Consider the following 27440-nt stretch of genomic DNA (forward strand, 5'->3'; position numbering starts at 1 on the left):
TCCTATAATGCCTGATGAGTTTGGAGAACACCTGACAAGAGATCTGAGACCATTCCTCCATACAGAATCTCTCCAGATCCTTTAAATTCCCAGATCCATGTTGGTGCTTCTTTTCTTCAGTTCAGCCCACTCATCAGGTCAGGGGACTGGGACGGTCATGGCAGAAGCTTCATTTTGTGCTCCGCAACAAATGTTTGTGTTGATTTTGATGTTTGTTTTGGATCGTTGTCCTGATGGAAGATCCAACCACGGCCCATTATAAGATTTCTAGCAGAAGGCGTCAGGTTTTGATTTTTTATCTGTTGATATTTGATAGAATCCACGATGCCATGTATCTGAACAAGAAGTCCAGGACCTCCAGCAGAAAAATATGCCCACAACATTAAAGATCCAACAGTATATTAAATTGTACACATGGGGTACTTTTTATCCTTGTGTTCACCAAACCCATCTAGTGTGTTTGCTGCCAAAAAGCTATTTTTTTAGTCTCATCTGACCACAGAACCCTGTGCCGCTTGAAGTTCCAGTCATGTCTGACAATTAAATTTGCTGGAGTTTGTTTCTGGAGGAGCGAGGAGGATTTTTCTTGAAACCCTCCCAAACAACATATGGAAATGTAGGGTTTTTTTTTTTTTTTTTGGCTTTCTGACCCCAAGACTCAACTAATCTCTGCAATTCTCCATCTGTGATCCTTGAAGAGTCTTTGGCCACTCAAACTTTCATCCTCGCCGTGCATTAAGACAGTATAGACACACGTCCTCTTCGTGGCAGATTTGTAACATCTTTAGTTGATTATAACTTCTTAATTATTGCCCTGATGGTCAAAATGGGGATTTTCAATTCTTTAGCTATTGTCTTACAGCCACTTTCTATTTTGTGAAGTTCAACAATCTTTTGCTACGCATCAGAACTATATTCTTTGGTTTTACTCATTGTGATGGATGATTAAGGGGATTTGGCCTTTGTGTTTCCTCATATTTAAACTCCTGTGAAACACAAAGTCATAGCTGGACAGTTTCATGTTCCTAGTCCCCCTGGTATACTAAAAAAGGTCAATATTAATGGGAATATACTTCAGAGATATTTTACTCGTAAAAAATTCTAGGGGTGCCAATAATTGTGGCCAACATGTTTTGGAGAAAAACATTTATTTCATAATGTGATTTCCCCCCACTTTCAATTCTTTTACTTCAATGAAAGGTTAGAATTTTGCACATTTTTTTAATGAAAGATCAAAAGGATAAACGATGCAGATTTATTTTTTACAGGCAGTTTTGATCATATTTACCAGGGGTGCCATTAATTGTGGAGGGCACTGTATATATATATATATATATATATATATATATATATATATATATATATATATATATATATATGTATATATATATATAATGGGTTTGAATAAATCATAATATTAGATTTTATACACAGGAAGAAAAAAACCATGACAAGGTTAAATATCTTTAAATAATTCATCATAATACATTAAAAAAATAGTTTTTTTTTTGTTATTTGTTATTTATAAGAAAAAGGGAAACATAAAGGAGATTTAAGCCACTTTTGCTTGTGGGTGAAAAATTGTGGATAAAATAAAGAAATTAACAACATATTCAAGAGATTACGATTTTAGGTTTTCGTAATAAAAACAATATTGTTATAAGGATAAAACTGGGTCACATTAGTAGGGTTTAAAATTTAAGAACTTAAATCAACCTTATATATATTCACAAAATAAATGGGCAGCAGTTTCTTCAACAAAACACAAAATTAGCAAATTTCGTCAATATCAAGATATTTACAAATAGATGAGTTAAACCTGTCACTCATATCTTTTAAGTTGTTGCGCTTGTGATAACGTCGTAAGTCACATGAAAACGTCAACATGGCGGATGATGTACGGCTCGCATTCATACTTAACGAGATCAGGCTGTAAAGTACCAACTCTTTTAGCGCTCGTTAAGTACATGTAAGTACTTATTGAAATTAAGTACCTACTCAGTGAGTACGCGGTTTCGGACGCAGCCAGAGACTGCGAGTGTGGGTATTCTACAGGCCCATAAAAATGTGCAGAGTAGTGGGTAACCAAGATGCATACAATCTACAGGTCCAGAGGAGAATCAAGGATAATCAATTAAGGTAAAAAGGGTGGATCCACCTTAACTCAAAGCTGTACATAATGGCAGAGCCAAGTACTGGTGTGTGTTGTGGTGTTTGTGTCAATGTTTGTTAGGATGGGGTTCCTGAAAGTTGTCTTAGTGGTGGTTGTGATTGTTGCATTTGATCTGCCTGATGTCTGGGGAAGATTGAGGTACAGTCAAAGTCCAAGAAGCATGGGGCCAAAATCAGATCCAGCTTCTAGTGATGGCCAGATCGAGGCCTCGTGAAGCAATTGAAACAGTTGAACCAAATGTGCCATATTGTTTCGAGGCTTCGAATCAATCCGACACCCGTCTCAACGGTGACACCTAGTGGTCACTTGTAGGTGTTGATCTGAAACAACCTTGACGAGCCATTAAAAAAATGTTTTTTTTTATTATTATAATTTTCTAATATGTGAAGATTGTAACCTATAGGCTCCTCACTGTGCATAATGTTATTTTGGTCTTGCAAAATGAATATTAATAAAAGAAATCAAGCCACAATGTCTCACTTTTTTAGAGATTTTTATTCAAAAATATTAATTTCTCTGCTGTGGAAGGACTTAGACTACTTCTTTTTTTACAGATAATTTCTCCAGCCTTTGAAAACATCCTCTCACAAGGGACACTTGTTACTGGCATGCAAAGATATATATATATATATATATTGTTTTGGTGATTTTCCTTTTATTGTGACAGGACAGTGAGTAGAGAGATGACAAAAAAACGAGGCGGGAAAGGTCCACGAGCCGGGACTCGAACTCGGGACGCCCGAGTGCAAAGGCGCTACATGTCGGCGCACTGACCACGAGGCCATTGACGCCGACGGCGGAGATATGTTTTTTAGCTAGCACATACAAATGAGGAAAGATTACTGCTATCTCTTTCCAGTTTCATTTAAATTCATGTTAAATTTAAATGCAAGCCTAAATAGCCTATACCTAATCAAATCGCACTATGTCACTATATCACCAAAAACCCGCTATCTCAAAATCAAACTCCTCTCACAAAAACCCACGAGGTCAAGATGCGTTGATTTCACTTTTATTCAGATGTGCGATTATGTGGTCTGTTCCCGACCGTGTCAATCAAACGCTGATTCGGCGGACCACACCTGATGAAACACTTAGTGAAACACTTCGAGGCTTCGTTTGGCCATAGTCACGTGACATAGGTGTTTTGAATCACGCTTCGGATCAGTGTTTCGAAACATCTGCGCTTCGGGATCTCGCAAAGCTTCGGAACGACTGTTTCGCGTCAGCCATCCTTACCAGCTTCCAGAAGTCCTGGCCTTTCTCCTCTAGGGCTCTGGAACCCTTTTCAAGTGGCTTCTCAGATTCAGAATCCTTTGGGTCCCGACTACAAAAGCCTTGCACAGGATCCTTTTGGCCTTCAGGAGAAGCAGCTTTTGCAGGGTCCAGTGAAGCCTTTGGATTGGAGGTATCCCATTGTTCCTGAGGTGCAGAGTGAGTTGGTGGGGAACTTCCCGATGAGGCAACCCGTGACTCCTAGCAGCGTAGCGGTTCAATGCAGTGAGAACCGGGTTCTTGTAGAGGTCCAGCAAGACCTTTTCAGCAATGGTCAGTTGATCCAGCCAACTGGTCTGTCTTTAGGTGGATGTCCTGTTGTTGGTCAGGATCCTGAGTCTAGAGTGCTCATCTTTGAGTATGAATTACAGGACTGCAACAGTGTGCTGATGGTAAGAACTCATAAATCTTAATTGTGTGTGTTGTGTGTGTGGTGTGTGTGTGTGGTTTTTTTTTTTTTTTTTTTTTTTTTTTTTTTTTGGCAGAAGAGCCAAAATCTTTCAAGGAAAGGTAGTTTACTTGCTAGTCATTTACAATGCCAGGGCAACTAAGACCAAGTACTATCTATATGAATGGGGAAATCCTGAGTTTTCAAACTATTTTCCTTTAAATAACCCTTCAAACCAACAACATCTGATGCTCTTGATCAAGAGCTATTGCGGAGGGCACTGTCTTGGTATATGTAAAGTCTTTGGGATAACCTTCTTGGTAACCACAATCTCTTTACAGATGAATGAGGATGAGCTTGTCTACACCTTCTCTCTTACCTACACCCCTGAGGCACTTGCAGGTACTCCGATTACCCGGTCCGATGGTGCAATTGTTGGCGTTCAATGCCATTATCAAAGGTAAGTTCTGACTCTTCACTGCTTCTTGTGCAACTGGGAGACCATTTAATGGGTACTTTCATAAACTGTAGGCTTCAGGATGTAAGCAGTGATGCCTTGAGGCCAGCATGGGTCCCTTATGCTTCAACAGAGGCTGGTCAAGAGGTCTTGCTGTTCTCCCTTAAGATCATGATGGGTTGGTACAGATTTAATAAAATTAACCTTCAACATCGTGATTGTGGCTGACTACACTTATTTTATTTTTTTTTGTAGATGATTGGTCCTATCAGAGGCCTTCATATTCGTATTTCCTGGGTGGCATTATTAACATCGAGGCATCTGTGAAGCAGTACAATCATGTGCCTCTGCGTGTGTTTGTGGACCGCTGTGTGGCCACTCAAGTACCTGATGTGAACTCCCTTCCAAGATATTCCTTCATTGAGAATCATGGGTAAGGTCATGGCCCTAGATGCTATAGGGCTGATGTTAAGTTGCATTTTGTAACCACTTTTTCACAGAGTCATGGGTAAGGTCAAGTTACTTTATGCTCTACAGTTGACATTCATGAGTTACTCTTTGTGATCACTTTGTCATCAGGTGCTTTGTGGATGCCAAAACTACAGCTTCCAGCTCCCACTTCATGCCTCGGTCCCAGGTTGACAAGATCCAGTTCCAGCTGGAGGCGTTTATGTTCCAGGAGGGCAACAGTCCTTCTGTATGTACTGCGAGTATCATGAGTTAATTTGACTTCTCCTTTCATCTGCTTTGGTTTTGTGACTTGTCTGTCATCCCTTGCAGATCTACATAACCTGTATAATAAAGGCAACTATTGCTTCTGCACCCAGTGACGCTCAGCGCAAATCCTGTTCCTTTGCCAATGGGTAAACGTTTAGTTTTTAGTAGTTTATTTTTTTTAAAGCTGACTTTGCTCATGTTGAAGCTTCCATGTCTTTGTCTTGTTGCAGGTGGTCTGCTGCTGATGGAAACGACCAAGTTTGTGGTTGCTGTGACTCAACATGTGGTCCTGATAGTGAATTTGCTGCTTCTCCCTATGGAGGTTTGTAGCTTTTGCTCTAAGCTTTCTTTTGATGTTTCAAGTGCTCTATCTTGGCTTTTTCTTCTCTCTAGGCATTCAGTGGGAAGGCAAGGCCTCACTTGGTCCCGTAATGGTTCAAGGGCAAAAGGCAGGTTCTCAATAAAACTGATTAACCAATCCTTGCTTGTGTGGGGTTTAGCTGCCTGTGGATTAATTTCAATAAAGATGATGACTTGAAATAGATGGCTAATAGCTTTTATTGAGCAGAGTGTTAGAACTGGGGAGGAGAGCAACACCACACTCCCTACTCCCTCTTTCCGCACTCCTTCTCATTACGTCATCCTCTGAGGACTCAACACCAAAATAAAAGTCCTCTACAAAAATATGTAGAAACTGAATGCAATGAATATTAAATAAGAGACTTCACACTTGTATGTGATTTGTCGTTTTGTGTCATGTCTGGTTTAATCAGACTTTAAATTGGAAGTGCCTCATTTTGCCAATGTGGTAAAACTGATAGTCCTACTGTACACTTGCAAGTCCCATATAGCCTCTTTGGCTCTTGGTTGCATGTTATATGGGACTTGCAAAGGTACAGAAGTTTTTCTCTATAGGGAATTAAAAAAACATTAAAGGCTGCTAATGTAAGACTAAGGGTAATTGATATACTTTTGAAGCCATCAGTTAGTTTCCTTAACTGTAGAATTCCTAGTGAAAATCATTACCCATGATCTTAAGAATTTGGCAAGCAATTACAAAAGTGCTCTGCAAGGAACACCTTGTCCCATGAAGCACTGCAGATGTAATGGAGTTGGTCTCCCTATCATTCCTGTACTCTGTGTTTCTGCATATTGTGACAATTGTTTGTAATCAGTTTCCACTGAAGTTTGATCACATTAAGCTGTAGTGGTTATACAAATCTAACCTCTTTTCTTTTTTTTGTGTGTGACTTTATTTTCAGTGTTCATGAATCTCTAGTCTCATTTATTTGCACTCAGGTGCTTTTTAGATGACATTAAGTTATCTTGGACAAGCTGTCAGTGTTTCTTGATTGTAAAATTGTGACAGTGTAGCTAGTGATTTTTCTAGAACTTTCAACTTTCACCTACTCTTGAGACCCTCCATCACTCCACCCGCCCTTATGAGACCCTCCATCACTCCACCTGCTCTTATGAGACCCTCCATCACTCCACCTGCCCTTATGAGACCCTCCATCACTCCACCTGCCCTTATGAGACCCTCCATCACTCCACCTGCTCTTATGAGACCCTCCATCACTCCACCTGCCCTTATGAGACCCTCCATCACTCCACCTGCCCTTATGAGACCCTCCATCACTCCACCTGCTCTTATGAGACCCTCCATCACTCCACCTGCCCTTATGAGACCCTCCATCACTCTACCTGCTCTTATGAGACCCTCCATCACTCCACCTGCTCTTATGAGACCCTCCATCACTCCACCTGCCCTTATGAGACCCTCCATCACTCCACCTGCTCTTATGAGACCCTCCATCACTCCACCTGCCCTTATGAGACCCTCCATCACTCCACCTGCCCTTATGAGACCCTCCATCACTCCACCTGCTCTTATGAGACCCTCCATCACTCCACCTGCCCTTATGAGACCCTCCATCACTCCACCTGCTCTTATGAGACCCTCCATCACTCCACCTGCCCTTATGAGACCCTCCATCACTCCACCTGCCCTTATGAGTCCCTCCATCATTCCACCTGTCCTTATGAGACCCTCCATCACTCCACCTGCCCTTATGAGACCCTCCATCACTCCACCTGCCCTTATGAGACCCTCCATCACTCCACCTGCCCTTATGAGACCCTCCATCACTCCACCTGCCCTTATGAGACCCTCCATCACTCCACCTGTCCTTATGAGACCCTCCATCACTCCACCTGCCCTTATGAGACCCTCCATCACTCCACCTGCTCTTATGAGACCCTCCATCACTCCACCTGCCCTTATGAGACCCTCCATCACTCCACCTGCTCTTATGAGACCCTCCATCACTCCACCTGTCCTTATGAGACCCTCCATCACTCCACCTGCCCTTATGAGTCCCTCCGTCATTCCACCTGTCCTTATGAGTCCCTCCATCACTCCACCTGCCCTTATGAGACCCTCTGACCCTCCATCACTCCACCTGCCCTTATGAGTTTCTCCATCACTCCACTGGCCCTTATGAGACCCTCCATCACTCCACCTGCCCTTATGAGTCCCTCTGACCCTCCATCACTCCACCTGCTCTTATGAGACCCTCCATCACTCCACCTGCTCTTATGAGACCCTCCATCACTCCACCTGCCCTTATGAGACCCTCCGATCCTCCATCACTCCACCTGCCCTTATGAGTCCCTCTGACCCTCCATCACTCCACCTGCCCTTATGAGTCCCTCTATCACTCCACCTGCCCTTATGAGTCCTCTGACCCTCCATCACTCCACCTGCTCTTATGAGACCCTCCATCACTCCACCTGCCCTTATGAGACCCTCCATCACTCCACCTGCCCTTATGAGTCCCTCCATCACTCCACTAGCCCTTATGAGACCCTCCATCACTCCACCTGCCCTTATGAGACCCTCCATCACTCCACCTGCCCTTATGAGACCCTCCATCACTCCACCTGTCCTTATGAGACCCTCCATCACTCCACCTGTCCTTATGAGACCCTCCATCACTCCACCTGTCCTTATGTGACCCTCCGACCCTCCATGACTCCACCTGCCCTTATGAGTCCCTCCATCACTCCACTAGCCCTTATGAGACCCTCCATCACTCCACCTGCCCTTATGAGTCCCTCTGACCCTCCATCACTCCACCTGCCCTTATGAGTCCCTCTATCACTCCACCTGCCCTTATGAGTCCTCTGACCCTCCATCACTCCACCTGCTCTTATGAGACCCTCCATCACTCCACCTGCCCTTATGTGACCCTCCGACCCTCCATGACTCCACCTGCCCTTATGAGTCCCTCCATCACTCCACTAGCCCTTATGAGACCCTCCATCACTCCACCTGTCCTTATGAGACCCTCCATCACTCCACCTGTCCTTATGAGACCCTCCATCACTCCACCTGCTCTTATGAGACCCTCCAATCCTCCATCACTCCACCTGTCCTTATGAGACCCTCCATCATTCCACCTGCCCTTATGAGTCCCTCCATCACTCCACCTGTCCTTATGAGTCCCTCCATCACTCCACCGGCCCTTATGAGACCCTCCATCATTCCACCTGTCCTTATGAGTCCCTCCATCACTCCACCTGTCCTTATGAGTCCCTCCATCACTCCACCTGTCCTTATGAGACCCTCCATCACTCCACCTGCTCTTATGAGACCCTCCAATCCTCCATCACTCCACCTGTCCTTATGAGTCCCTCCATCACTCCACCTGTCCTTATGAGTCCCTCCATCACTCCACCTGCCCTTATGAGACCCTCCATCATTCCACCTGCTCTTGAGTCCCTCCATCACTCCACCTGCCCTTATGAGTCCCTCCATCACTCCACCTGCCCTTATGAGTCCCTCCATCACTCCACTGGCCCTTATGAGACCCTCCATCACTCCACTGGCCCTTATGAGACCCTCCATCACTCCACCTACCTTTATGAGACCCTCCATCACTCCACCTGCTCTTATGAGACCCTCCATCACTCCACCTGTCCTTATGTGACCCTCCATCACTCCACCTGCTCTTATGAGTCCCTCCATCACTCCACCTGTCCTTATGAGACCCTCCATCACTCCACCTGCCTTTATGAGACCCTCCAATCCTCCATCACTCCACCTGTCCTTATGAGACCATCCATCACTCCACCTGCTCTTATGTGACCCTCCATCACTCCACCTGCTCTTATGAGACCCTCCATCACTCCACCTGTCCTTATGAGACCCTCCATCACTCCACTGGCCCTTATTGCCTCAAATTGTGAAGCACGGAGCAGCACGCAACAATCTCAGGCACAAAGGCACGGCTCTCTGGTGGTCAGCTGATTCATCAGAATAAAGCCACAGAATGGGAACTGCTGTGTTGAGATGGCAGTAGGATGTGGGGTTCACCGCCTGTAAATACATGATTGTAGTTTGAATAAAGTTTCATGTGTTGTTGACTTGTATATGCATTTGTTTATTGTGATGGTTAGTTTTATTTGTTCTTTTACTAATTTATTCATGTTTCTTATTGTTGTCAGTCAATAAAATATAATTATTTAATTAATATGTTAATTCATTGCTTGACTGAAAATTTAAATGTTTTCACTGCATTTATCTAGAGTGTATTCATGCATAGATATGTCATATGACAAAACAAATTACATTTTGCTTGTTTTATTAAATTATATAATTTTAAGTAAAACAAAGGTAATATAATTAAATATTGGCCAGAATTTATCATTATTATTGTGTGTAAGTTTTGGGGTGGGCTAGCAAATACAATTTGTTCTGGGGTAATATTAATTTTTAAGGAGTGATACTTACATTTTTCGAGTATAAAATCAACAGTTTTCTCCAAAGGTGAGATCTTCGTGCAGCTGCCCGTCTCCTTTGTGCAGACATTACAAACATTACAAACACTGTGGAAAACCAATCTAGGTAGGGCTGTTGAGTTACTGATGTTGTGAGGTGTTAGTGCACCTGTCGCTCATATAATTTTTTTTATCGCCAAACTTAGTTACATATAAGATCAGGGAAAGATACCATGGCTGTATATTTAATAATGAACAATCATAATGAAAAAATATATATATATACAGTGCCCTCCACAATTAATGGCACCCCTGGTAAATATGATCAAAACTGGCTGTAAAAAATAAATCTGCATCGTTTATCCTTTTGATCTTTCATTAAAAAAATTAGCAAAATTCTAACCTTTCATTGAAGTAAAAGAATTGAATGTGGGGGGAAATCACATTATGAAATAAATGTTTTTCTCCAAAACACGTTGGCCACAATTATTGGCACCTTTTTATTAAATACTTTTTGCAATCTCCATTTGACAAGATACCAGCTCTGAGTCTTCTCCTATAATGCCTGATGAGTTTGGAGAACACCTGACACGAGATCTGAGACCATTCCTCCATACAGAATCTCTCCAGATCCTTCAGATTCCCAGATCCATGTTGGTGCTTCTTCTCTTCAGTTCAGCCCACTCATCAGGTCAGGGGACTGGGACGGTCATGGCAGAAGCTTCATTTTGTGCTCTGCAACAAATGTTTGTGTTGATTTTGATGTTTGTTTTGGATCGTTGTCCTGATGGAAGATCCAACCACGGCCCATTATAAGATTTCTAGCAGAAGGCGTCAGGTTTTTATTTTTTATATGTTGATATTTGATAGAATCCACGATGCCATGTATCTGAACAAGAAGTCCAGGACCTCCAGCAGAAAAATATGCCCACAACATTAAAGATCCAACAGTATATTAAATTGTACACATGGGGTACTTTTTATCCTTGTGTTCACCAAACCCATCTAGTGTGTTTGCTGCCAAAAAGCTATTTTTTTAGTCTCATCTGACCACAGAACCCTGTGCCGTTTGAAGTTCCAGTCATGTCTGACAATTAAATTTGCTGGAGTTTGTTTCTGGAGGAGCGAGGAAGATTTTTCTTGAAATCCTCCCAAACAACATATGGGGATGTAGGTTTTTTTTTTTTTTTTTGGCTTTCTGACCCCAAGACTCAACTAATCTCTGCAATTCTCCATCTGTGATCCTTGAAGAGTCTTTGGCCACTCAAACTTTCATCCTCGCCGTGCATTAAGACAGTATAGACACACGTCCTCTTCCTGGCAGATTTGTAACATCTTTAGTTGATTATAACTTCTTAATTATTGCCCTGATGCATCAAAATGGGGATTTTCAATTCTTTAGCTATTGTCTTACAGCCACTTTCTATTTTGTGAAGTTCAACAATCTTTTGCTACGCATCAGAACTATATTCTTTGGTTTTACTCATTGTGATGGATGATTAAGGGGATTTGGCCTTTGTGTTTCCTCATATTTAAACTCCTGTGAAACACAAAGTCATAGCTGGACAGTTTCATGTTCCTAGTCCCCCTGGTATACTAAAAAAGGTCAATATTAATGGGAATATACTTCAGAGATATTTTACTCGTAAAAAATTCTAGGGGTGCCAATAATTGTGGCCAACATGTTTTGGAGAAAAACATTTATTTCATAATGTGATTTCCCCCCACTTTCAATTCTTTTACTTCAATGAAAGGTTAGAATTTTGCACATTTTTTGAATGAAAGATCAAAAGGATAAACGATGCAGATTTATTTTTTACAGGCAGTTTTGATCATATTTACCAGGGGTGCCATTAATTGTGGAGGGCACTGTATATATATATATATATATATATATATATATATATATATATATATATATATATATATATATATATATATATATAATGGGTTTGAATAAATCATAATATTAGATTTTTTACACAGGAAGAAAAAAACAATGACAAGGTTAAATATCTTTAAATAATTCATCATAATACATTAAAAAAAATAGTTTTTTTTTGTTATTTGTTATTTATAAGCCTGAGGGATGAAACGAGAGGTAAATTGAACAAGAAAAAGGGAAACATAAAGGAGATTTAAGCCACTTTTGCTTGTGGGTGAAAAATTGTGGATAAAATAAAGAAATTAACAACATATTCAAGAGATTACGATTTTAGGTTTTCGTAATAAAAACAATATTGTTATAAGGATAAAACTGGGTCACATTAGTAGGGTTTAAAATTTAAGAACTTAAATCAACCTTATATGTATTCACAAAATAAATGGGCAGCAGTTTCTTCAACAAAACACAAAATTAGCAAATTTCGTCAATATCAAGATATTTACAAATAGATGAGTTAAACCTGTCACTCATATCTTTTAAGTTGTTGCGCTTGTGATAACGTCGTAAGTCACATGAAAACGTCAACATGGCGGATGATGTACGGCTCGCATTCATACTTAACGAGATCAGGCTGTAAAGTACCAACTCTTTTAGCGCTCGTTAAGTAAGTACTTATTGAAATTAAGTACCTACTCAGTGAGTACGCGGTTTCGGACGCAGCCAGAGACTGCGAGTGTGGGTATTTTCTACAGGCCCATAAAAATGTGCAGAGTAGTGGGTAACCAAGATGCATACAATCTACAGGTCCAGAGGAGAATCAAGGATAATCAATTAAGGTAAAAAGGGTGGATCCACCTTAACTCAAAGCTGTACATAATGGCAGAGCCAAGCACTGGTGTGTGTTGTGGTGTTTGTGTCAATGTTTGTTAGGATGGGGTTCCTGAAAGTTGTCTTAGTGGTGGTTGTGATTGTTGCATTTGATCTGCCTGATGTCTGGGGAAGATTGAGGTACAGTCAAAGTCCAAGAAGCATGGGGCCAAAATCAGATCCAGCTTCCAGAAGTCCTGGCCTTTCTCCTCTAGGGCTCTGGAACCCTTTTCAAGTGGCTTCTCAGATTCAGAATCCTTTGGGTCCCGACTTCAAAAGCCTTGCACAGGATCCTTTTGGCCTTCAGGAGAAGCAGCTGTTGCAGGGTCCAGTGAAGCCTTTGGATTGGAGGTATCCCATTGTTCCTGAGGTGCAGAGTGAGTTGGTGGGGAACTTCCCGATGAGGCAACCCGTGACTCCTAGCAGCGTAGCGGTTCAATGCAGCGAGAACCGGGTTCTTGTAGAGGTCCAGCAAGACCTTTTCAGCAATGGTCAGTTGATCCAGCCAACTGGTCTGTCTTTAGGTGGATGTCCTGTTGTTGGTCAGGATCCTGAGTCTAGAGTGCTCATCTTTGAGTATGAATTACAGGACTGCAACAGTGTGCTGATGGTAAGAACTTATAAATCTTAATTGTGTGTGTGTGTTTTTTTTTTTTTTTTTTTTTTTTTTTTTTTTTTTTTTGTGGCAGAAGAGAGCCAAAATCTTTCAAGGAAAGGTGGTTTACTTGCTAGTCATTTACAATGCCAGGGCAACTAAGACCAAGTACTATCTATATGAATGGGGAAATCCTGAGTTTTCAAACTACTTTCCTTTAAATAACCCTTCAAACCAACAACATCTGATGCTCTTGATCAAGAGCTATTGCGGAGGGCACTGTCTTGGTATATGTAAAGTCTTTGGGATAACCTTCTTGGTAACCACAATCTCTTTACAGATGAATGAGGATGAGCTTGTCTACACCTTCTCTCTTACCTACACCCCTGAGGCTCTTGCAGGTACTCCGATTACCCGGTCCGATGGTGCAATTGTTGGCGTTCAATGCCATTATCAAAGGTAAGTTCTGACTCTTCACTGCTTCTTGTGCAACTGGGAGACCATTTAATGGGTACTTTCATAAACTGTAGGCTTCAGGATGTAAGCAGTGATGCCTTGAGGCCAGCATGGGTCCCTTATGCTTCAACAGAGGCTGGTCAAGAGGTCTTGCTGTTCTCCCTTAAGATCATGATGGGTTGGTACAGATTTAATAAAATTAACCTTCAAAATTGTGATTGTTGCTGACTGCACTTATTTTATTTATTTTTTTGTAGATGATTGGTCCTATCAGAGGCCTTCATACTCCTATTTCCTGGGTGGCATTATTAACATCGAGGCATCTGTGAAGCAGTACAATCATGTGCCTCTGCGTGTGTTTGTGGACCGCTGTGTGGCCACTCAAGTACCTGATGTGAACTCCCTTCCAAGATATTCCTTCATTGAGAATCATGGGTAAGGTCATGGCCCTAGATGCTATAGGGCTGATGTTAAGTTGTATTTTGTAACCACTTTGTCACAGAGTCATGGGTAAGGCCAAGTTACTTAATGCTCTACAGTTGACATTCATGAGTTACTCTTTGTGATCTTTGTCATCAGGTGCTTTGTGGATGCCAAAACTACAGCTTCCAGCTCCCACTTCATGCCTCGGTCCCAGGTTGACAAGATCCAGTTCCAGCTGGAGGCGTTTATGTTCCAGGAGGGCAACAGTCCTTCTGTATGTACTGCGAGTATCATGAGTTAATTTGACTTCTCCTTCCATCTGCTTTGGTTTTGTGACTTGTCTGTCATCCCTTGCAGATCTACATAACCTGTATAATAAAGGCAACTCTTGCTTCTGCACCCAGTGACGCTCAGCGCAAATCCTGTTCCTTTGCCAATGGGTAAATGTTTATCTTTTTTTTTTAGTTTTTAAAGTTGACTTTGCTCATGTTGAAGCTTCCATGTCTTTGTCTTGTTGCAGATGGTTTGCTGCTGATGGAAACGACCAAGTTTGTGGTTGCTGTGACTCAACATGTGGTCCTGATAGTGAATTTGCTGATTCTCCCTATGGAGGTTTGTAGCTTCTGCTCTAAGCTTTCTTTTGATGTTTCAAGTGCTCTATCTTGGCTTGTTCTTCTCTCTCTAGGCATTCAGTGGGAAGGCAAGGCCTCACTTGGTCCTGTAATGGTTCAAGGGCAAAAGGGAGGTTCTCAATAACTGATTAACCAATCCTTGCTTGTGTGGGGTTTAGCTGCCTGTGGATTAATTTCAATAAAGACAATAGACTTGAAATGGATGGCTAATAGCTTTTATTGAGCAGAGTGTTCGAACTGGGGAGGAGAACAACACCACACTCCCTACTCCCTCTTTCCGCACTCCACTTCTCATTACATCCTCTCTCTGAGGACTCAACACCAAAATAAAAGTCCTTAACAAAAATATGTAGAAATTAAATAGACTTCACACTTGTATCTGACACGTCTTTTTGGGTCATGTCTGGTTTAACAGATTTTCAGTTGGAAGTGCCTCATTCTGCCAATGTGGTAAAACATAGTCCTACTGTACATTTGCTAGTCCCATATAGCCTGGAACTCTTTGGTTGCATTGTTATATGGGACTTGCAAATGTACAGAAGTTTCTCTATAGCAGGCTTTAAAAGTTTAAGTTTCCTAATGTAAGCCCAAGGTTAACTGATCTACTCTTGAAGCCATCAGTTTGTTACTTTAACTGTAGAATTCCTGGTGAAAATCATTACCCATGATCTGAATTTGGCAAGCAAATAATTCCAAAAGCACTCTGCAAGGAACACCTTGTCCCATAAAGCACTGCAGATGTAATGGAGTTGGTCTCCCTATCATTCCTGTGCTCTCAGTGTTTCTGCATATTGTGACAATTGTTTGTAATCAGTTTCCACTGAAGTTTGACATTAAGCTGTTGTGGTTATACAAAATGAAACTTTATTTTTTTTTTTTTACAAATTGGTTTCAAGCTACATTTCATATTGTTTAAAACCTGATTAAAGTTGTTTCTGGAAATCAGTTTCAATCTGACTGCTCTTATTGGATTTCATGTGATTTATGTAACTTTCTCATGCCACATAAAATGTAAACATCAAATGTTGTTTTATGAAACATGCCAAAAGTCACCGCAGAAACAAGATTGTTGCAAAGTGCTGGACGAGTAGAAAATGACAACATAATGAAGACATGGAAAATGGTGTCATGAAAATGAACATGCATTTCACTTCATTTGTTTATTTATATAGCACATTTCATGCAACAGCTGTAGCCAAAGGTGCTTCACAATCACTATTAAAACACAAAAATAAGAGTACAAAAAAAATCTAATAAAAGTTGAACGCACAAAACACAGGGTAATGATCAAACAAATGATCAAATGCATAAAAAGTTTTAGTTGAAAATGGTGTCATATAGGGGTGTAACAATACATCGATAGATTCGATGCCACACGTAAAATATCGATATAAGGTAGCCTACCTTTATTTTGACACTCCACATCCTCACGTAACGTCCATCTACGTTTTTCCACCAAAGCGCACATTTTTGTTTCCTCATCATACTGTCTGCTGGTGTGTCTTTGTAACGTTAATCTCCTCATCTGAAATAGACGCCTGACAAGATTGACCGAATCCTAAACACGTTTTGTCACAAAAGCCGGTATTGTCCACTGTCAAGGCATCGTGAGTTCAGATTTTACAGCAGAAACGGACAAGCACCCTTGTTGATGAACACAACCCGTCCGTTTTAGTGAATCAGTGCGCGGTTTTCAGGTCAGGTGACAAGGCTGCTATGATCACTTAGAAAAGAAGCGCTAGCTGAGAGGAGTTTTTCGGCAAAGCTGACTAAAAGTGGTCGAGGATGGATAATTTCAACGAACTTGATGAACCCGCGATATCTTCGGGCTGTGAAAGGAAAATAAAAGCTGAAACTTTTTCATGGAACCTTGCCAAAGCAGAACATTACAGTGTTGAGGGAAAAGCTCCCTGTATTATGTGTAATCACAACATCAAAGTTTGTCAGGACTCAGGCGTCTTTGTCAGCTGAGGAGATTGACGTTACAATGATTAACCAGGGGGGCAGCGTTTCATATTATGTTGAAGCTTCCCCGGGCGCCGCCACTGGCTATCAGACCATCACCTGCTGTTAGCATCCCATTGACTCCCATTCATTTTGGCGTCACTTTGACAGCGAATAACTTTACATCTGAGGCGTTTAAAGACTCCATTTGTCCATTATTTATTTCTAAAGAAACACAAAAATGTATAAAAGGCTCCATTACCTTGTATCTTACGTTACGGCCCCGTAGAAGCAGTTTTTGTAAAAATAGGCTAACGATTGCGTCATACCAACGCGACTCTCTGTCGCACAGTAGAGAGATTACCGTATGGACAGGAGGAGAAGCTCGCGCGCAATCGGGGGGATGTGGAGGCAAAATGGCAAAGTAATTAATCAGAATACTTAGCAAAAGTTTCTCCTGTTCCAGCTCATGGACACCTCCTACTCACACTCTCCGTCTCTGCAAGTTTCGGAAGGGAATGATTCAGATTTTGCTTGGCACAGCTACTAGAAGACAGACGGGTTGCTCACGTCACATCTACGTCGTCAAGCTCAGTTTGAGTCTGCACAGTACGCTCAGCCATCAGGAAGTTAGTGCTTCTAATTGACTTCACTTTCCTCCGTTGAATCCAATGGGGTCGCTGTGTCCAGTTTATATACTGTCTATGTGATTAACCAAGTGTTTTATTATATCATAGCAATTACTTGGTTTTGTTTAACTCTGAAACATGAAATGTGGAGTTATCTGCTTTTGCCAATAAACGACTGCTTTTGCTAAAAAAACTAATTTTTAATATATGAAAAAAAGGCATACTTTCAATGAACTTTAATTTTGTAAGTTACCTGTATGTTTTTAGTTATTGTTACTTAATCAAAACAACCCAGCTGCAGTTTGATTGATACTTGGAATGCATAATAAAAAAAACCATGATTTATGAAAATTAACAAGAATGGAGTTTTCTGTTTTTGCAAATGAACTCTTCTGTTGTAAATGTCCCAATTAGGAGAGGGTGTGCAATTTTCAAAGAGTTTAATTAAACGTTCATGTTATACTTTGGTGGCATTTGTGAGTTAATAAAAATGTAAATGGTTGTGTAAACTTGGCACATAATATCTAAATATCGATAAATCAATCGATATAGCCCTGAATCGAATCGTAATCATATCGCAGAACTTTTTGAGGTATTGGCAAATATCGAATCGCTGGCTGAGAGAATCGATATTGTATTGTGATGAACTGTCTGATTTACACCCCTAGTAAATACCCCCCTCAATGTTTCAGATAAGAGAGACACTAGGTGTGTTCGACATCGGCTGTGGCTGGATGTAACTGATCGGCGAGAGTTGCTGCATTCAGGCGGGAGGAGCTTAAAACGGAGACGTGAAGTCAGACACTTTCTTCTTCCCGTAGTGACGCTTGTACTGTGTTTGCACAGCTGAAAAAAAAAAAATGAAAAAAAAAAATTTAAATACACAGACTTAGTTATGTAATGTTATCCATGTTATATTTCATCTGCAACAACAATGTGAACTTTTATAAAGATCTGTTAGGCCATTAAAGGGATACTTCAGGATTTAGCATTAAGCTTTGTATCAGTAGAAAACCCGTAGTGTTTTCGAATTACCGTGCTTTCCTCCCTCATGTCCCCCTGAGACGAGAGATTTATGTATTTTTTGGCCAGAGGCTAAAGACTACAGCCAGTAGTAGGGGCTGTTCTGCATGTTTCCAACCCGCCCATAGAGGGTGGGATCTTACTCACAGAATGTACACAAAAGGCTTGTTCGACTTGAACCGGCGCTGCACAGACCAATCGGTTTATGACATCAAAGTACGCGAGAGTGATTGAAAAGCATAGGGACACGTCAGCTCTCTAGTCTAATCGCTCTCGCGGTACCTTGATGTCATTCACCGATTGGTCTGTGCAGCGCCGGTTCAAGTCGAACAAACCTATAGTGTCAGCTGTCTTTCTTTGGAAGCTAAGCTAGCAGGCTCTTGTTCTGTGGAGAAAGGGGTTTCCATCCTCTTTTTCCCGGACATGTCCGGCCGTCGAGATCGTCCAAAATGTCCGGGATTTAGCTTTTGCTTTCTGCAGTCGCCATTCATTGTTTACATGCACACCTTTTGTTTCAGTCTAACTGAATTCATTCCGATTGGTGAATCTGAATGTAAAGTTTACATGAACGCTAAACAAGTGATCGGTTGATGTGCTTTTTAACATTGCTAAAAAAATTCCCGTTCCTCCGTCGCTCATCAGTAATCACGCCACTGGCCTCGCGCCGTTCTCTCACGGCCCTCAGTCTCGTCCTGCTCGCCACAGTAAACATAATGAATGCCGGCTGTAGAACGCAAAAGCCGAATCTTGGACATTTTGGGTGATCTCGAAATCCCGGGCAGACTTGTCACGGAGACTCACTAGTAGCCTAGTCTTGTTGTTTAACTGCGCGCTCTTACCGGTAGGCCTGGCTTGGGAGTGGCCTCGTAGAGCAGCGAAACAAGTGCATTCTGGGAGTTGTTGTCTTTCATCCACATGACTGGCTTTTCTCAGTCTAGAAGGCTCCAAATTAAAAAATAATTTCACATTTCTACTACATAAATGACCCATTTTAAATACACATTCATCTTTCCAGAGGTGAAGTATCCCTTTAACTTTTAAATGCATCATTGTGCATTAATATGAGGAGAGTCTCTGTATGAAAGACCCGCGACTGGCAGATCAACGTGTTTCTGCATTTCTCTCTGATACAGTAGGAAACTAAATTAAATGTGGAGGATTTTATCTTTGACAAGATGTATTACAGGTCAGTTTACGTGACAGGATACGTGTAACTAAGCGATTGAGAGCGATCGTTAAAACCGCTATTTTATGATGTGAGAGTATGTTCCAAAGCTTATCTACTTTTCGGTTATACACCCAAAAAAGTATGTACTTTTTCTTCACAAAAAGAGTACATACTTTTAGGGCATAGTATAAGTAGGCGAATTGAGACGCAGCAAGACAAAATGTGAAGAGCGATGGGTCCCCAAGATGCATTAACTCTACAGGTCCAGAGGAGAATCAAGGATAATCAATTAAGGTAAAAGGGGTGGAGCCACCTAAACTCAAAGCTGTACAAAATGGCAAAGCCAAGCATTGGTGTGTGTTGTGGTGTTTGAGTCAAAGTTTTTTTTTTTTTTTAGTATGGGGTTCCTGAAAGGTGTGTTAGTGTTGATTTTGGTAGTTGCATTTGATCTGCCTGATGTCTGGGGAAGATTTAGGTACAGTCAAAGTCCAAGAAGCATGAGGCCAAAGTCAGATCCAGCTTCCAGAAGTCCTGGCCTTTCTCCTCTAGGGCTCTGGAACCCTTTGCAAGTGGCTTCTCAGTTTCAGAGTCCTTTGGGTCCCGACTTCAAAAGCCTTGCACAGGAGCCTTTTGGCATTCAGGAGAAGCAGCTTTTGCAGGGTCCAGTGAAGCCTTTGGATTGGAGGTATCCCATTGTTCCCGAGGTGCAGCGCGAGTTGGCGGTGGACTTCCAGTTGAGGCAACCCGTGACTCCCAGCAGCGTAGCGGTTCAATGCGGTGAGAGCCGGGTTCTCGTAGAGGTCCTGCAGGACTTTTTCAGCAATGGACAATTGATCCAGCCAAGTGCTCTGTCTCTAGGTGGATGTCCTGTTGTTGGTCAGGATCCTGAGTCTAGAGTGCTTATCTTTGAGTATGAACTACAGGACTGCAACAGCGTGCTGATGGTAAGAACTCATAAATCTTAATGGGTTATTTGTGGCAGAGGATAACCAAATTCTCTCAAGGAAAGTCATTTAGTTGCCGTAATTGCAATGCCAGGGCAGCTAAGACCAGGTACCATCTATTTGAATTGGAGAAATCCAGAAATTTCCAACTACTTGCCTTTTAAATAACCCTTCAAGCCAACATCTGATGTAAACTATCCATTAAATGGTATGAATGGTGCTTAAGAAACAAGAACAATAAATCTTGTGCGCCTATAGTGTTAAAGCTAGTTTTTACCCTGGAACAGCCAGTGCGCATGTTTAATCTTAAGTGTGTGTCTCCAAAACATTATCTATGGCAACACCGGAGCTTCTTACGGCAGCTGTGGTATGTGGAGAATTTACCTGTTTTTTTTTGTTTTTTTTCTCTTTAGGAATTATTCCACCATATTGCATAGAGCACTTTCTCCCATTCATAGCAATATTAGGGCACTGTCTTGGTATGTGAAGTCTTTGGGATGACCCTCTTGGTAACCACAATCTCTTTACAGATGAATGAGGATGAGCTTGTCTACACCTTCTCTCTTACCTACACCCCTGAGGTACTTGCAGGTTCTCCGATTACCCGGTCCGATAGTGCAACTGTTGGCATTCAATGCCATTATCAAAGGTAAGTTCTCTGACTCTTCACTGCTTCTTGTGCAACTGGGAGACCATTTAATGTGTACTTTTCTTAAACTGTAGGCTTCAGAATGTAAGCAGTGATGCCTTGAGGCCAGCATGGGTCCCTTATGCTTCAACAGAGGCTGGTGAAGGAGTCTTGCTTTTCTCCCTGAAGATCATGATGGGTTGGTACTTTTTTTTTTTTTTTTTTTTTTTTTTTTTTTTTTTTTTTTTTAATAATATATAAAATAAACCTTCAACCTTGCGATTGTGGCTGACTTTTTGTTTTTGTGTAGATGATTGGTCCTATCAGAGGCCTTCATATTCCTATTTCCTGGGTGACGTTATTAACATCGAGGCATCTGTGTATCAGTACAATCATGTGCCTCTGCGTGTGTTTGTGGACCGCTGTGTGGCCACTCAAGTACCTGATGTGAACTCCCTTCCAAGATATTCCTTCATTGAGAATCATGGGTAAGGTCATGGTCCTTGATGCGGTAGGACTGTTTAAGTTGCTTTTTGTCACAGTCATGGGTAAGGTCTAGTTGCTTGATGCTCTACAGTTGACATTCATGAGTTGCTCTTTGGTTTTTTTTTTTTTTGGTTTTTTTTTTTTGTCGTAAGGTGCTTTGTGGATGCCAAAACCACAGCTTCCAGCTCCCGCTTCATGCCTCGGTCTCAGGTTGACAAGATCCAGTTCCAGCTGGAGGCGTTTATGTTCCATGAGGGCAACAGTCCTTCTGTATGTATTCCGAATATCCTGTGTTAATTTGGTTACTCTTCTGGTCTGCTTTGGTTTTGTGACTTGTCTGTCATCCCTTGCAGATCTACATAACATGTATTCTGAAGGCAACTATTGCTTCTGCACCCAGTGATGCTCAGCGCAAATCCTGTTCCTTTGCCAATGGGTATGTTGTGGGGTGTTTTTTTTTTTTTTTTTTTTTTTTTTTTTTTTAAGCTGACTTTGCTCATGTTGGAGGTTCCATGCCTTTTGTCTTTTTGCAGGTGGATTGCTGCTGATGGTAATGACAAAGTTTGTGGTTGCTGTGACTCAACATGTGGTCCTGATAGTGAATTTGCTGCTTCTCCCTATGGAGGTTTGTAGTGTTTGCCTTTCTAAGGTTGCTTTTGGTTTTAAGTGCTCAAACTATTATTTTTATTTTTTTTGGGGTAGGCATTCAGCGGGAAGGCAAGGCGTCACTTGGTCCTGTAATTGTTCAAGGGCAAAAGAGAGGTCCTCAATAAAACTGACAAACCAATCCTTGCTTGTATCTGACTTGTCATTTTGTTTCATGACTGGTTTAACCGATTTTAAATTGGTAAAAGTACCTCATTCTGCTGATATGGTGAAAGTGATTAGTCCTACTGTACCTTTTCTAGTCCCATGTGGTATACATCCATATGGTTCCAGAAGTTAACTTTCTCCATAGTTCATTTTAAATTGAGCATTTTAAATACAGCTACTGTAAATTCCAAGGTTCATTGGTATAGTATATGCTATTTTTTTTTTTTGAAGCCATCAGTTTACATGACTAGTTTAACAGCTGTTTCACTTCAACATTTCACTGTCCCATGAGGCCACAGGAGAGGACTTATGAATACCAGTGAAGTGATGCAGCTGGTGCTGGTAGGTCTTGTGACAATAACATGGGAGGTGTTTAGATCATCAGCTCATTAGGCGAGAGCTCCATTAACTGAACTAAGGATGTATTTACATGACAATGTACTAAAAATGGAAAAGATTTCTTGGCAATGACACTTTGTAAAGAAACACTACACGCCTATAGATTGAACACGTAATACGCATGCGCATAATGTCAGTTTTCACAAATTTGTGTTTATTTACACAGAAAAAATAATGGCATAATTTTTAGGCCCCCAAAACACTGTTGTAAGTAAATGGCCAAAATGCATAAAGTTTTTAGTTGAGAATGGTGTCATGTAAATGCCCCTTGATTGGCTGTCTAAAATCACATACTCTCTTGAGTAGGTACTTATTTTGAATAAGTAATAACTTTTACTTCACAAAAGTATGTTCTGTGGAGTATGAGTGTGTGTAGTATGAATGAAATCCAGATGTACTACATCTGCCATGTCATTGTCATGTGACCTTCCAGCATCAGTTGTTTCACTGCCATTCACAAATTCTCTCCTGAGGCCTCATGGGACAGTAAAGTGTCCATTGTATGCACACTTCAGAATCTTACCGGAAGTAGTAGTTCATCTGGGTGCTTTTTGCCTACTCTTTTGTGAATTTGAACATACTACTTTTGTCACATACTGTTTTTTGTCAACTATATAGTAGGGAAGTATGCGATTTTGGATGCACCCCTTGTCAAATAAGAGACATGTGCTGCACCTCAATTCACTAACTTATACTACGCCCTAACAGTACGTACTCTTTTTGTGAAGTAAAAGTACATACTTTTGAGTGTGTAGCAGAAGAGTAGACAAGCTTTGGGACATACTGTCACATCAAAAAATAGCGTCTTCAACCTTTGCTCTGTGTTGCTTAGTTACATGCATCCTGTCACGTAAACACTTGTCAATCAGCTTGTCAAAGATAAAATCCTCCACTTTTAATTTCATTTAATTTCCTACTGTATCAGAGAAATTCAGAAGCACGTTGATCTGCAGTCGTGGGTCTTTCATGCGGAGACTTTCCTCATATTCATGCACACATTGCATTTAAAAGTTAATTGCCAAATGGATTTTTAGAAAAGTTCATGTTGTTGCAGATGAAATATAACACGGACAACCTTACATAAATATTTTAAGCAGCTTAAAGGTTGATTATTAGTCACTCAAACCCCTTTATCTAAACCTCTCTACTTGACCATCGGTCACGCACATCAGCCATGTTTTGTAGTTTTCTGAACACTTAACTCGTGTTTGTATTTCTGAACTGAATCTTCCTCCAAAGTGCAATGGGTTGTGGGCAATATTAGCCGTTATAGTGAGCACGGATCCACACTTTGAAAATCGACCAGAAATGGTAGACCATCTGGGGACTTCTGGCATACTCTTTTCAACATACTATGTTTTGGGACACACTTATTTTAATCCCACATACTGTTTAGGATGGATAGTATGGACATTGAGACACATGGATACAAAATGTGAAGAGTGGTGGGTCCCCAAAATGCATAAACTCTACAGGTCCAGAGGAGAATCAATGGTAATCAATTAAGATAAAAGGGGTGGAGCCACCTTAATTCAAAGCCATACATAATGGCAAAGCTACGCTCTGGTGTGTGTTGGGGTGTTTGTGTCAACGGTTGTTAGGATGAGGTTCCTGAAAGTTGTCTTAGTTGCATTTGAGCTGCCTGATGTCTGGGGAAGTTTGAGGTATAGTCATAGTCTAAGACGCATGGGTCCAAAATCAGATCCAGCTTCCAGAAGTCCTGGCCTTTCTCCTCTAGGACTCTGGAACCCTTTGCAAGTGGTTTCTCAGATTCAGAATCCTTTGGGTCCTGACTTCAAAAGCCTTGCACAGGAGCCTTTTGACCTTCAGGAGAAGCAGCTGTTGCAGGGTCCAGTGAAGCCTTTGGATGGGAGGTATCCCATTGTTCCCGAGGTGCAGAGTGAGTTGGCGGTGGACTTCCAGTTGAGGCAACCCGTGACTCCCAGCAGCGTAGCGGTTCAATGTGGCGAGAGCCGGGTTCTCGTAGAAGTCCAACAGGACTTTTTCAGCAGTGGTCTTGATCCAGCCAACTGGTGTGTCTCCAGGTGGATGTCCTGTTGGTCAGGATCCTGAGTCAAGAGTGCTCCTCTTTGAGTATGAATTATAGAACTGCAACAGCGTGCTGATGGTAAGAACTCATAAATCTTAATGGGTTATTTGTTGTGGCAGAGAACCTTTCAAGGAAAGTCAGTTCACTTGGTTTTACAATGCCAGGGCAGCTAAGACCAAGTTCTAATTAAATGGGTAAATCCTGAATTTTCACGCTACTTGCCTTTAAATGACAATTTAAACCAACATCTGAAGTAAACTATCCCATAAATGGTATGAAGGGAGCTTAAGAAACCAGAACAAAGCTTGTGCCTTATTAGTGTTAAAGCTAGTTTTTACCCTGGAATAGTCAATGTGCATGTTCAATCCTAAGTGCATGTCTCAAACATTGATTATCTCTGGCAACCCTGGAGCTTCTGAGGGCAGCTGTGGTGATGTGAAGCGTTTTACTAATTGGTGGTTTGCTCTTCAGGATTTGATCTTTTCCAAATCATGGCTATATGAGTGCATTGTCTTGGTTTATGCAAAGTCTCGGATGACCCTCTGGGTAACCACAATCTTTTTCCAGATGAATGAGGATGAGCTTGTCTACACCTTCTCTCTTACCTACACCCTAGAGGCGCTTGCAGGTACTCCAGTTACCCAGGCCGATGGGTGCAATTGTTGGTGTTCAATGCCATTATCAAAGGTAAGTGATCTGTGACTTCTGCATTTTTCTCATGCAACTGGGAGACCATTTAATAGGTGTTTTCATGAACCGCAGGCTCCAAAGTGTAAGCAGTGACGCCTTGAGGCCAACATGGGTTCCTTATGCCTCAACAGAGGCTGGTGAAGAAGTCTTGCTTTTCTCCCTAAAGATCATGATGGGTTGGTACAGGTGTTTTCTTTCAATAAAATAAACCTTTACCATTGCTACTGTGGCTGTGCCTAAAATGTTTTTTTTTTTTTTTTTTTGTGTGTGTCGATGATTGATCCTATCAGAGGCCTTCATACTCCTATTTCCTGGGTGGTGTTATTAACAGAGGCATCTGTGAAGCAGTACAATCATGTGCCTCTGCGTGTGTTTGTGGACCGCTGTGTGGCCACTCAAGTACCTGATGTGAACTCCCTTCCAAGATATTCCTTCATTGAGAATTATGGGTAAGGTCATGGCCCTTGATGTGGTAGGACTGTGACAAAGTGGTTACAAAAAGCAACTTAAACAGAGTCATGGGTAAGGTCTAATTGCTTGATGCTCTACAGTTGACATTCATGAGTTGCGTTTTGTGATTGTTTTGTCATCAGGTGCTTTGTGGATGGCAAAACTACAGCTACTACTACCTCGGTCCCAGGTTGACAAGATCCAGTTCCAGGAGGGCAACATTCCTTCTGTATGTACTACGAATGTCATGAGTTAATTTGACTGACTTCTCCCCCATCTGCTTTGGTTTTGTGACTTGTCTGTCATCCCTTGCAGATGTTGACCTTTCTCATGTTGAAACTTCCATGTCTTTGTTTTGGTCCAGGTGGTTTGCCGCTGATGGAAACAACCAAGTTTGTGGATGCTGTGACTCAACATGTGGTCCTTATGGTGAATTTGCTGCTTCTCCCTATGGAGGTTGGTAGCTTTTACTCTTTCGAAGGTTGCTTTTGAGGTTTCAAGTGCTCTAAAAAATTTTTTCTTTCCCTCTAGGCATTCAGTGGGAAGGCAAGGCCTCACTTGGTCCCTTAATGGTTCAAGGGCAACAGACTAGTTGTTAATAAAATTGAGGAATCAATCCTTGTTTCTGACTTGTCACTTTGTCTTGTCTGGTTTAACTGCTTTTGACTTGGTGGTTCATATGGTTAGTGTAGGGAAACGGATTGTCACTACCTCTACAGCTCCCATATAGAGTGCAGCAGTTGGGTTCTAGAGGTTTAAACCATTTTTCTCCATGGGAATAAATCTATGTTACAACTTGAGGCAGAAACTGAACTTAAGTCAAACTTGTAAAACCAAGCTGGTTTGTTACTGTGTAGCTTACAATTTTACTCCTTACTTAAAAGAGCTCCATAATTTGGCACCTCATTATCTCGCAGCTCTTCATTTATATACTGTGTTCCTTGATCATCTAATGCAGACTTGTCTGTTCCAAACTTCAAGTTGAGTTGTTTTGGTGGTACGGCTTTTAGTTGTGCAGCGCCTACATGGAATTCTTCACTGTCATATTTGCAAGCTGGATTAAATTTTCCATTTTCAAAGTTCAGATAATGTATCCGTTTAGAATAGCTTTTTAATGATTCAATTTTTTTCGTACATTATAAAGCAAGGTGGTAAAATACAGCGTCCTGGAGTGCCTTGAAAGGTCCCTATACACATTAAAAAACTTGGTTAAAAACCGCACAATTTGGGTTGCTATATATATATATATATATCCTAAATCTGAACCACTGAAGACGCAGTGGCTGAGTTTTGTTTTCGAAGGGAATATTCTCAACGATCAACGTCAATTTTGATTTGATAGCACTTTATTGTCCGTGTACACGGAAATTTGTCTTGCAATACAAGCTCCAACAATTACAACACAACAACCTATAAAAAGCTAAAAACATAGAAGCATCATTAACAACATAAATAGATACTTAATATGATGGGGGGCCCTGCCCTACAAAAGTGGTCTTCAATAGCCATAAAAATATAGATGAAAGTTAAAGTTGGTGGGAATTATAACTTTACTCTCAAGTATTG

At 41.4% G+C, this 27440-nt stretch overlaps 3 protein-coding genes and 1 long non-coding RNA gene across 5 annotated transcripts; all 4 read left to right on the plus strand.

Annotated features, from left to right (window-relative positions):
* Nucleotides 1-2065: 2065 nt before the first annotated feature.
* On the plus strand, nt 2066-5546 carry LOC311281360 (zona pellucida sperm-binding protein 3-like; the record flags this gene model as incomplete). Its single annotated transcript, XM_084394198.1, has 10 exons — nt 2066-2139; nt 2234-2311; nt 3342-3840; nt 4178-4296; nt 4368-4471; nt 4549-4726; nt 4873-4990; nt 5074-5156; nt 5241-5332; nt 5404-5546. The coding sequence occupies 10 exons, from the start codon at nt 2066-2068 to the stop codon at nt 5472-5474; spliced, it is 1416 nt and encodes a 471-aa protein (XP_084250324.1). The 3' UTR covers nt 5475-5546.
* Nucleotides 5547-12543: 6997 nt separating this feature from the next.
* Nucleotides 12544-15676, plus strand: LOC311280578 (zona pellucida sperm-binding protein 3-like). The gene is made up of 8 exons (XM_084392825.1): nt 12544-13154; nt 13480-13598; nt 13670-13773; nt 13853-14030; nt 14175-14292; nt 14376-14458; nt 14539-14630; nt 14704-15676. The coding sequence occupies exons 1-8, from the start codon at nt 12597-12599 to the stop codon at nt 14772-14774; spliced, it is 1323 nt and encodes a 440-aa protein (XP_084248951.1). The 5' UTR covers nt 12544-12596; the 3' UTR covers nt 14775-15676.
* Nucleotides 15677-19688: 4012 nt separating this feature from the next.
* On the plus strand, nt 19689-22358 carry LOC311280575 (zona pellucida sperm-binding protein 3-like). 2 transcript variants are annotated; one of them, XM_084392821.1, is made up of 9 exons: nt 19689-20191; nt 20273-20358; nt 20889-21007; nt 21082-21185; nt 21297-21474; nt 21625-21742; nt 21826-21908; nt 22006-22097; nt 22175-22358. In XM_084392821.1, the coding sequence occupies exons 1-9, from the start codon at nt 19813-19815 to the stop codon at nt 22243-22245; spliced, it is 1230 nt and encodes a 409-aa protein (XP_084248947.1). In that variant the 5' UTR covers nt 19689-19812; the 3' UTR covers nt 22246-22358. The 2 variants fall into 2 exon arrangements, with proteins under 2 accessions (XP_084248947.1, XP_084248946.1); XM_084392820.1 differs by having other exon boundaries at nt 19690-20358; nt 22175-22356.
* A 1863-nt stretch (nt 22359-24221) lies between these two features.
* On the plus strand, nt 24222-26507 carry LOC311280583. Its single transcript, XR_014625699.1, has 7 exons — nt 24222-24812; nt 25302-25421; nt 25497-25600; nt 25715-25873; nt 26018-26103; nt 26239-26330; nt 26406-26507. It is a non-coding gene; the product is annotated as an uncharacterized lncRNA (long non-coding RNA).
* The last annotated feature ends 933 nt before the right edge of the window (nt 26508-27440 follow it).

This window comes from Rutilus rutilus, assembly GCF_951802725.1.
Source record: "Rutilus rutilus genome assembly, chromosome: 21".
Taxonomy (NCBI): domain Eukaryota; kingdom Metazoa; phylum Chordata; class Actinopteri; order Cypriniformes; family Leuciscidae; genus Rutilus; species Rutilus rutilus.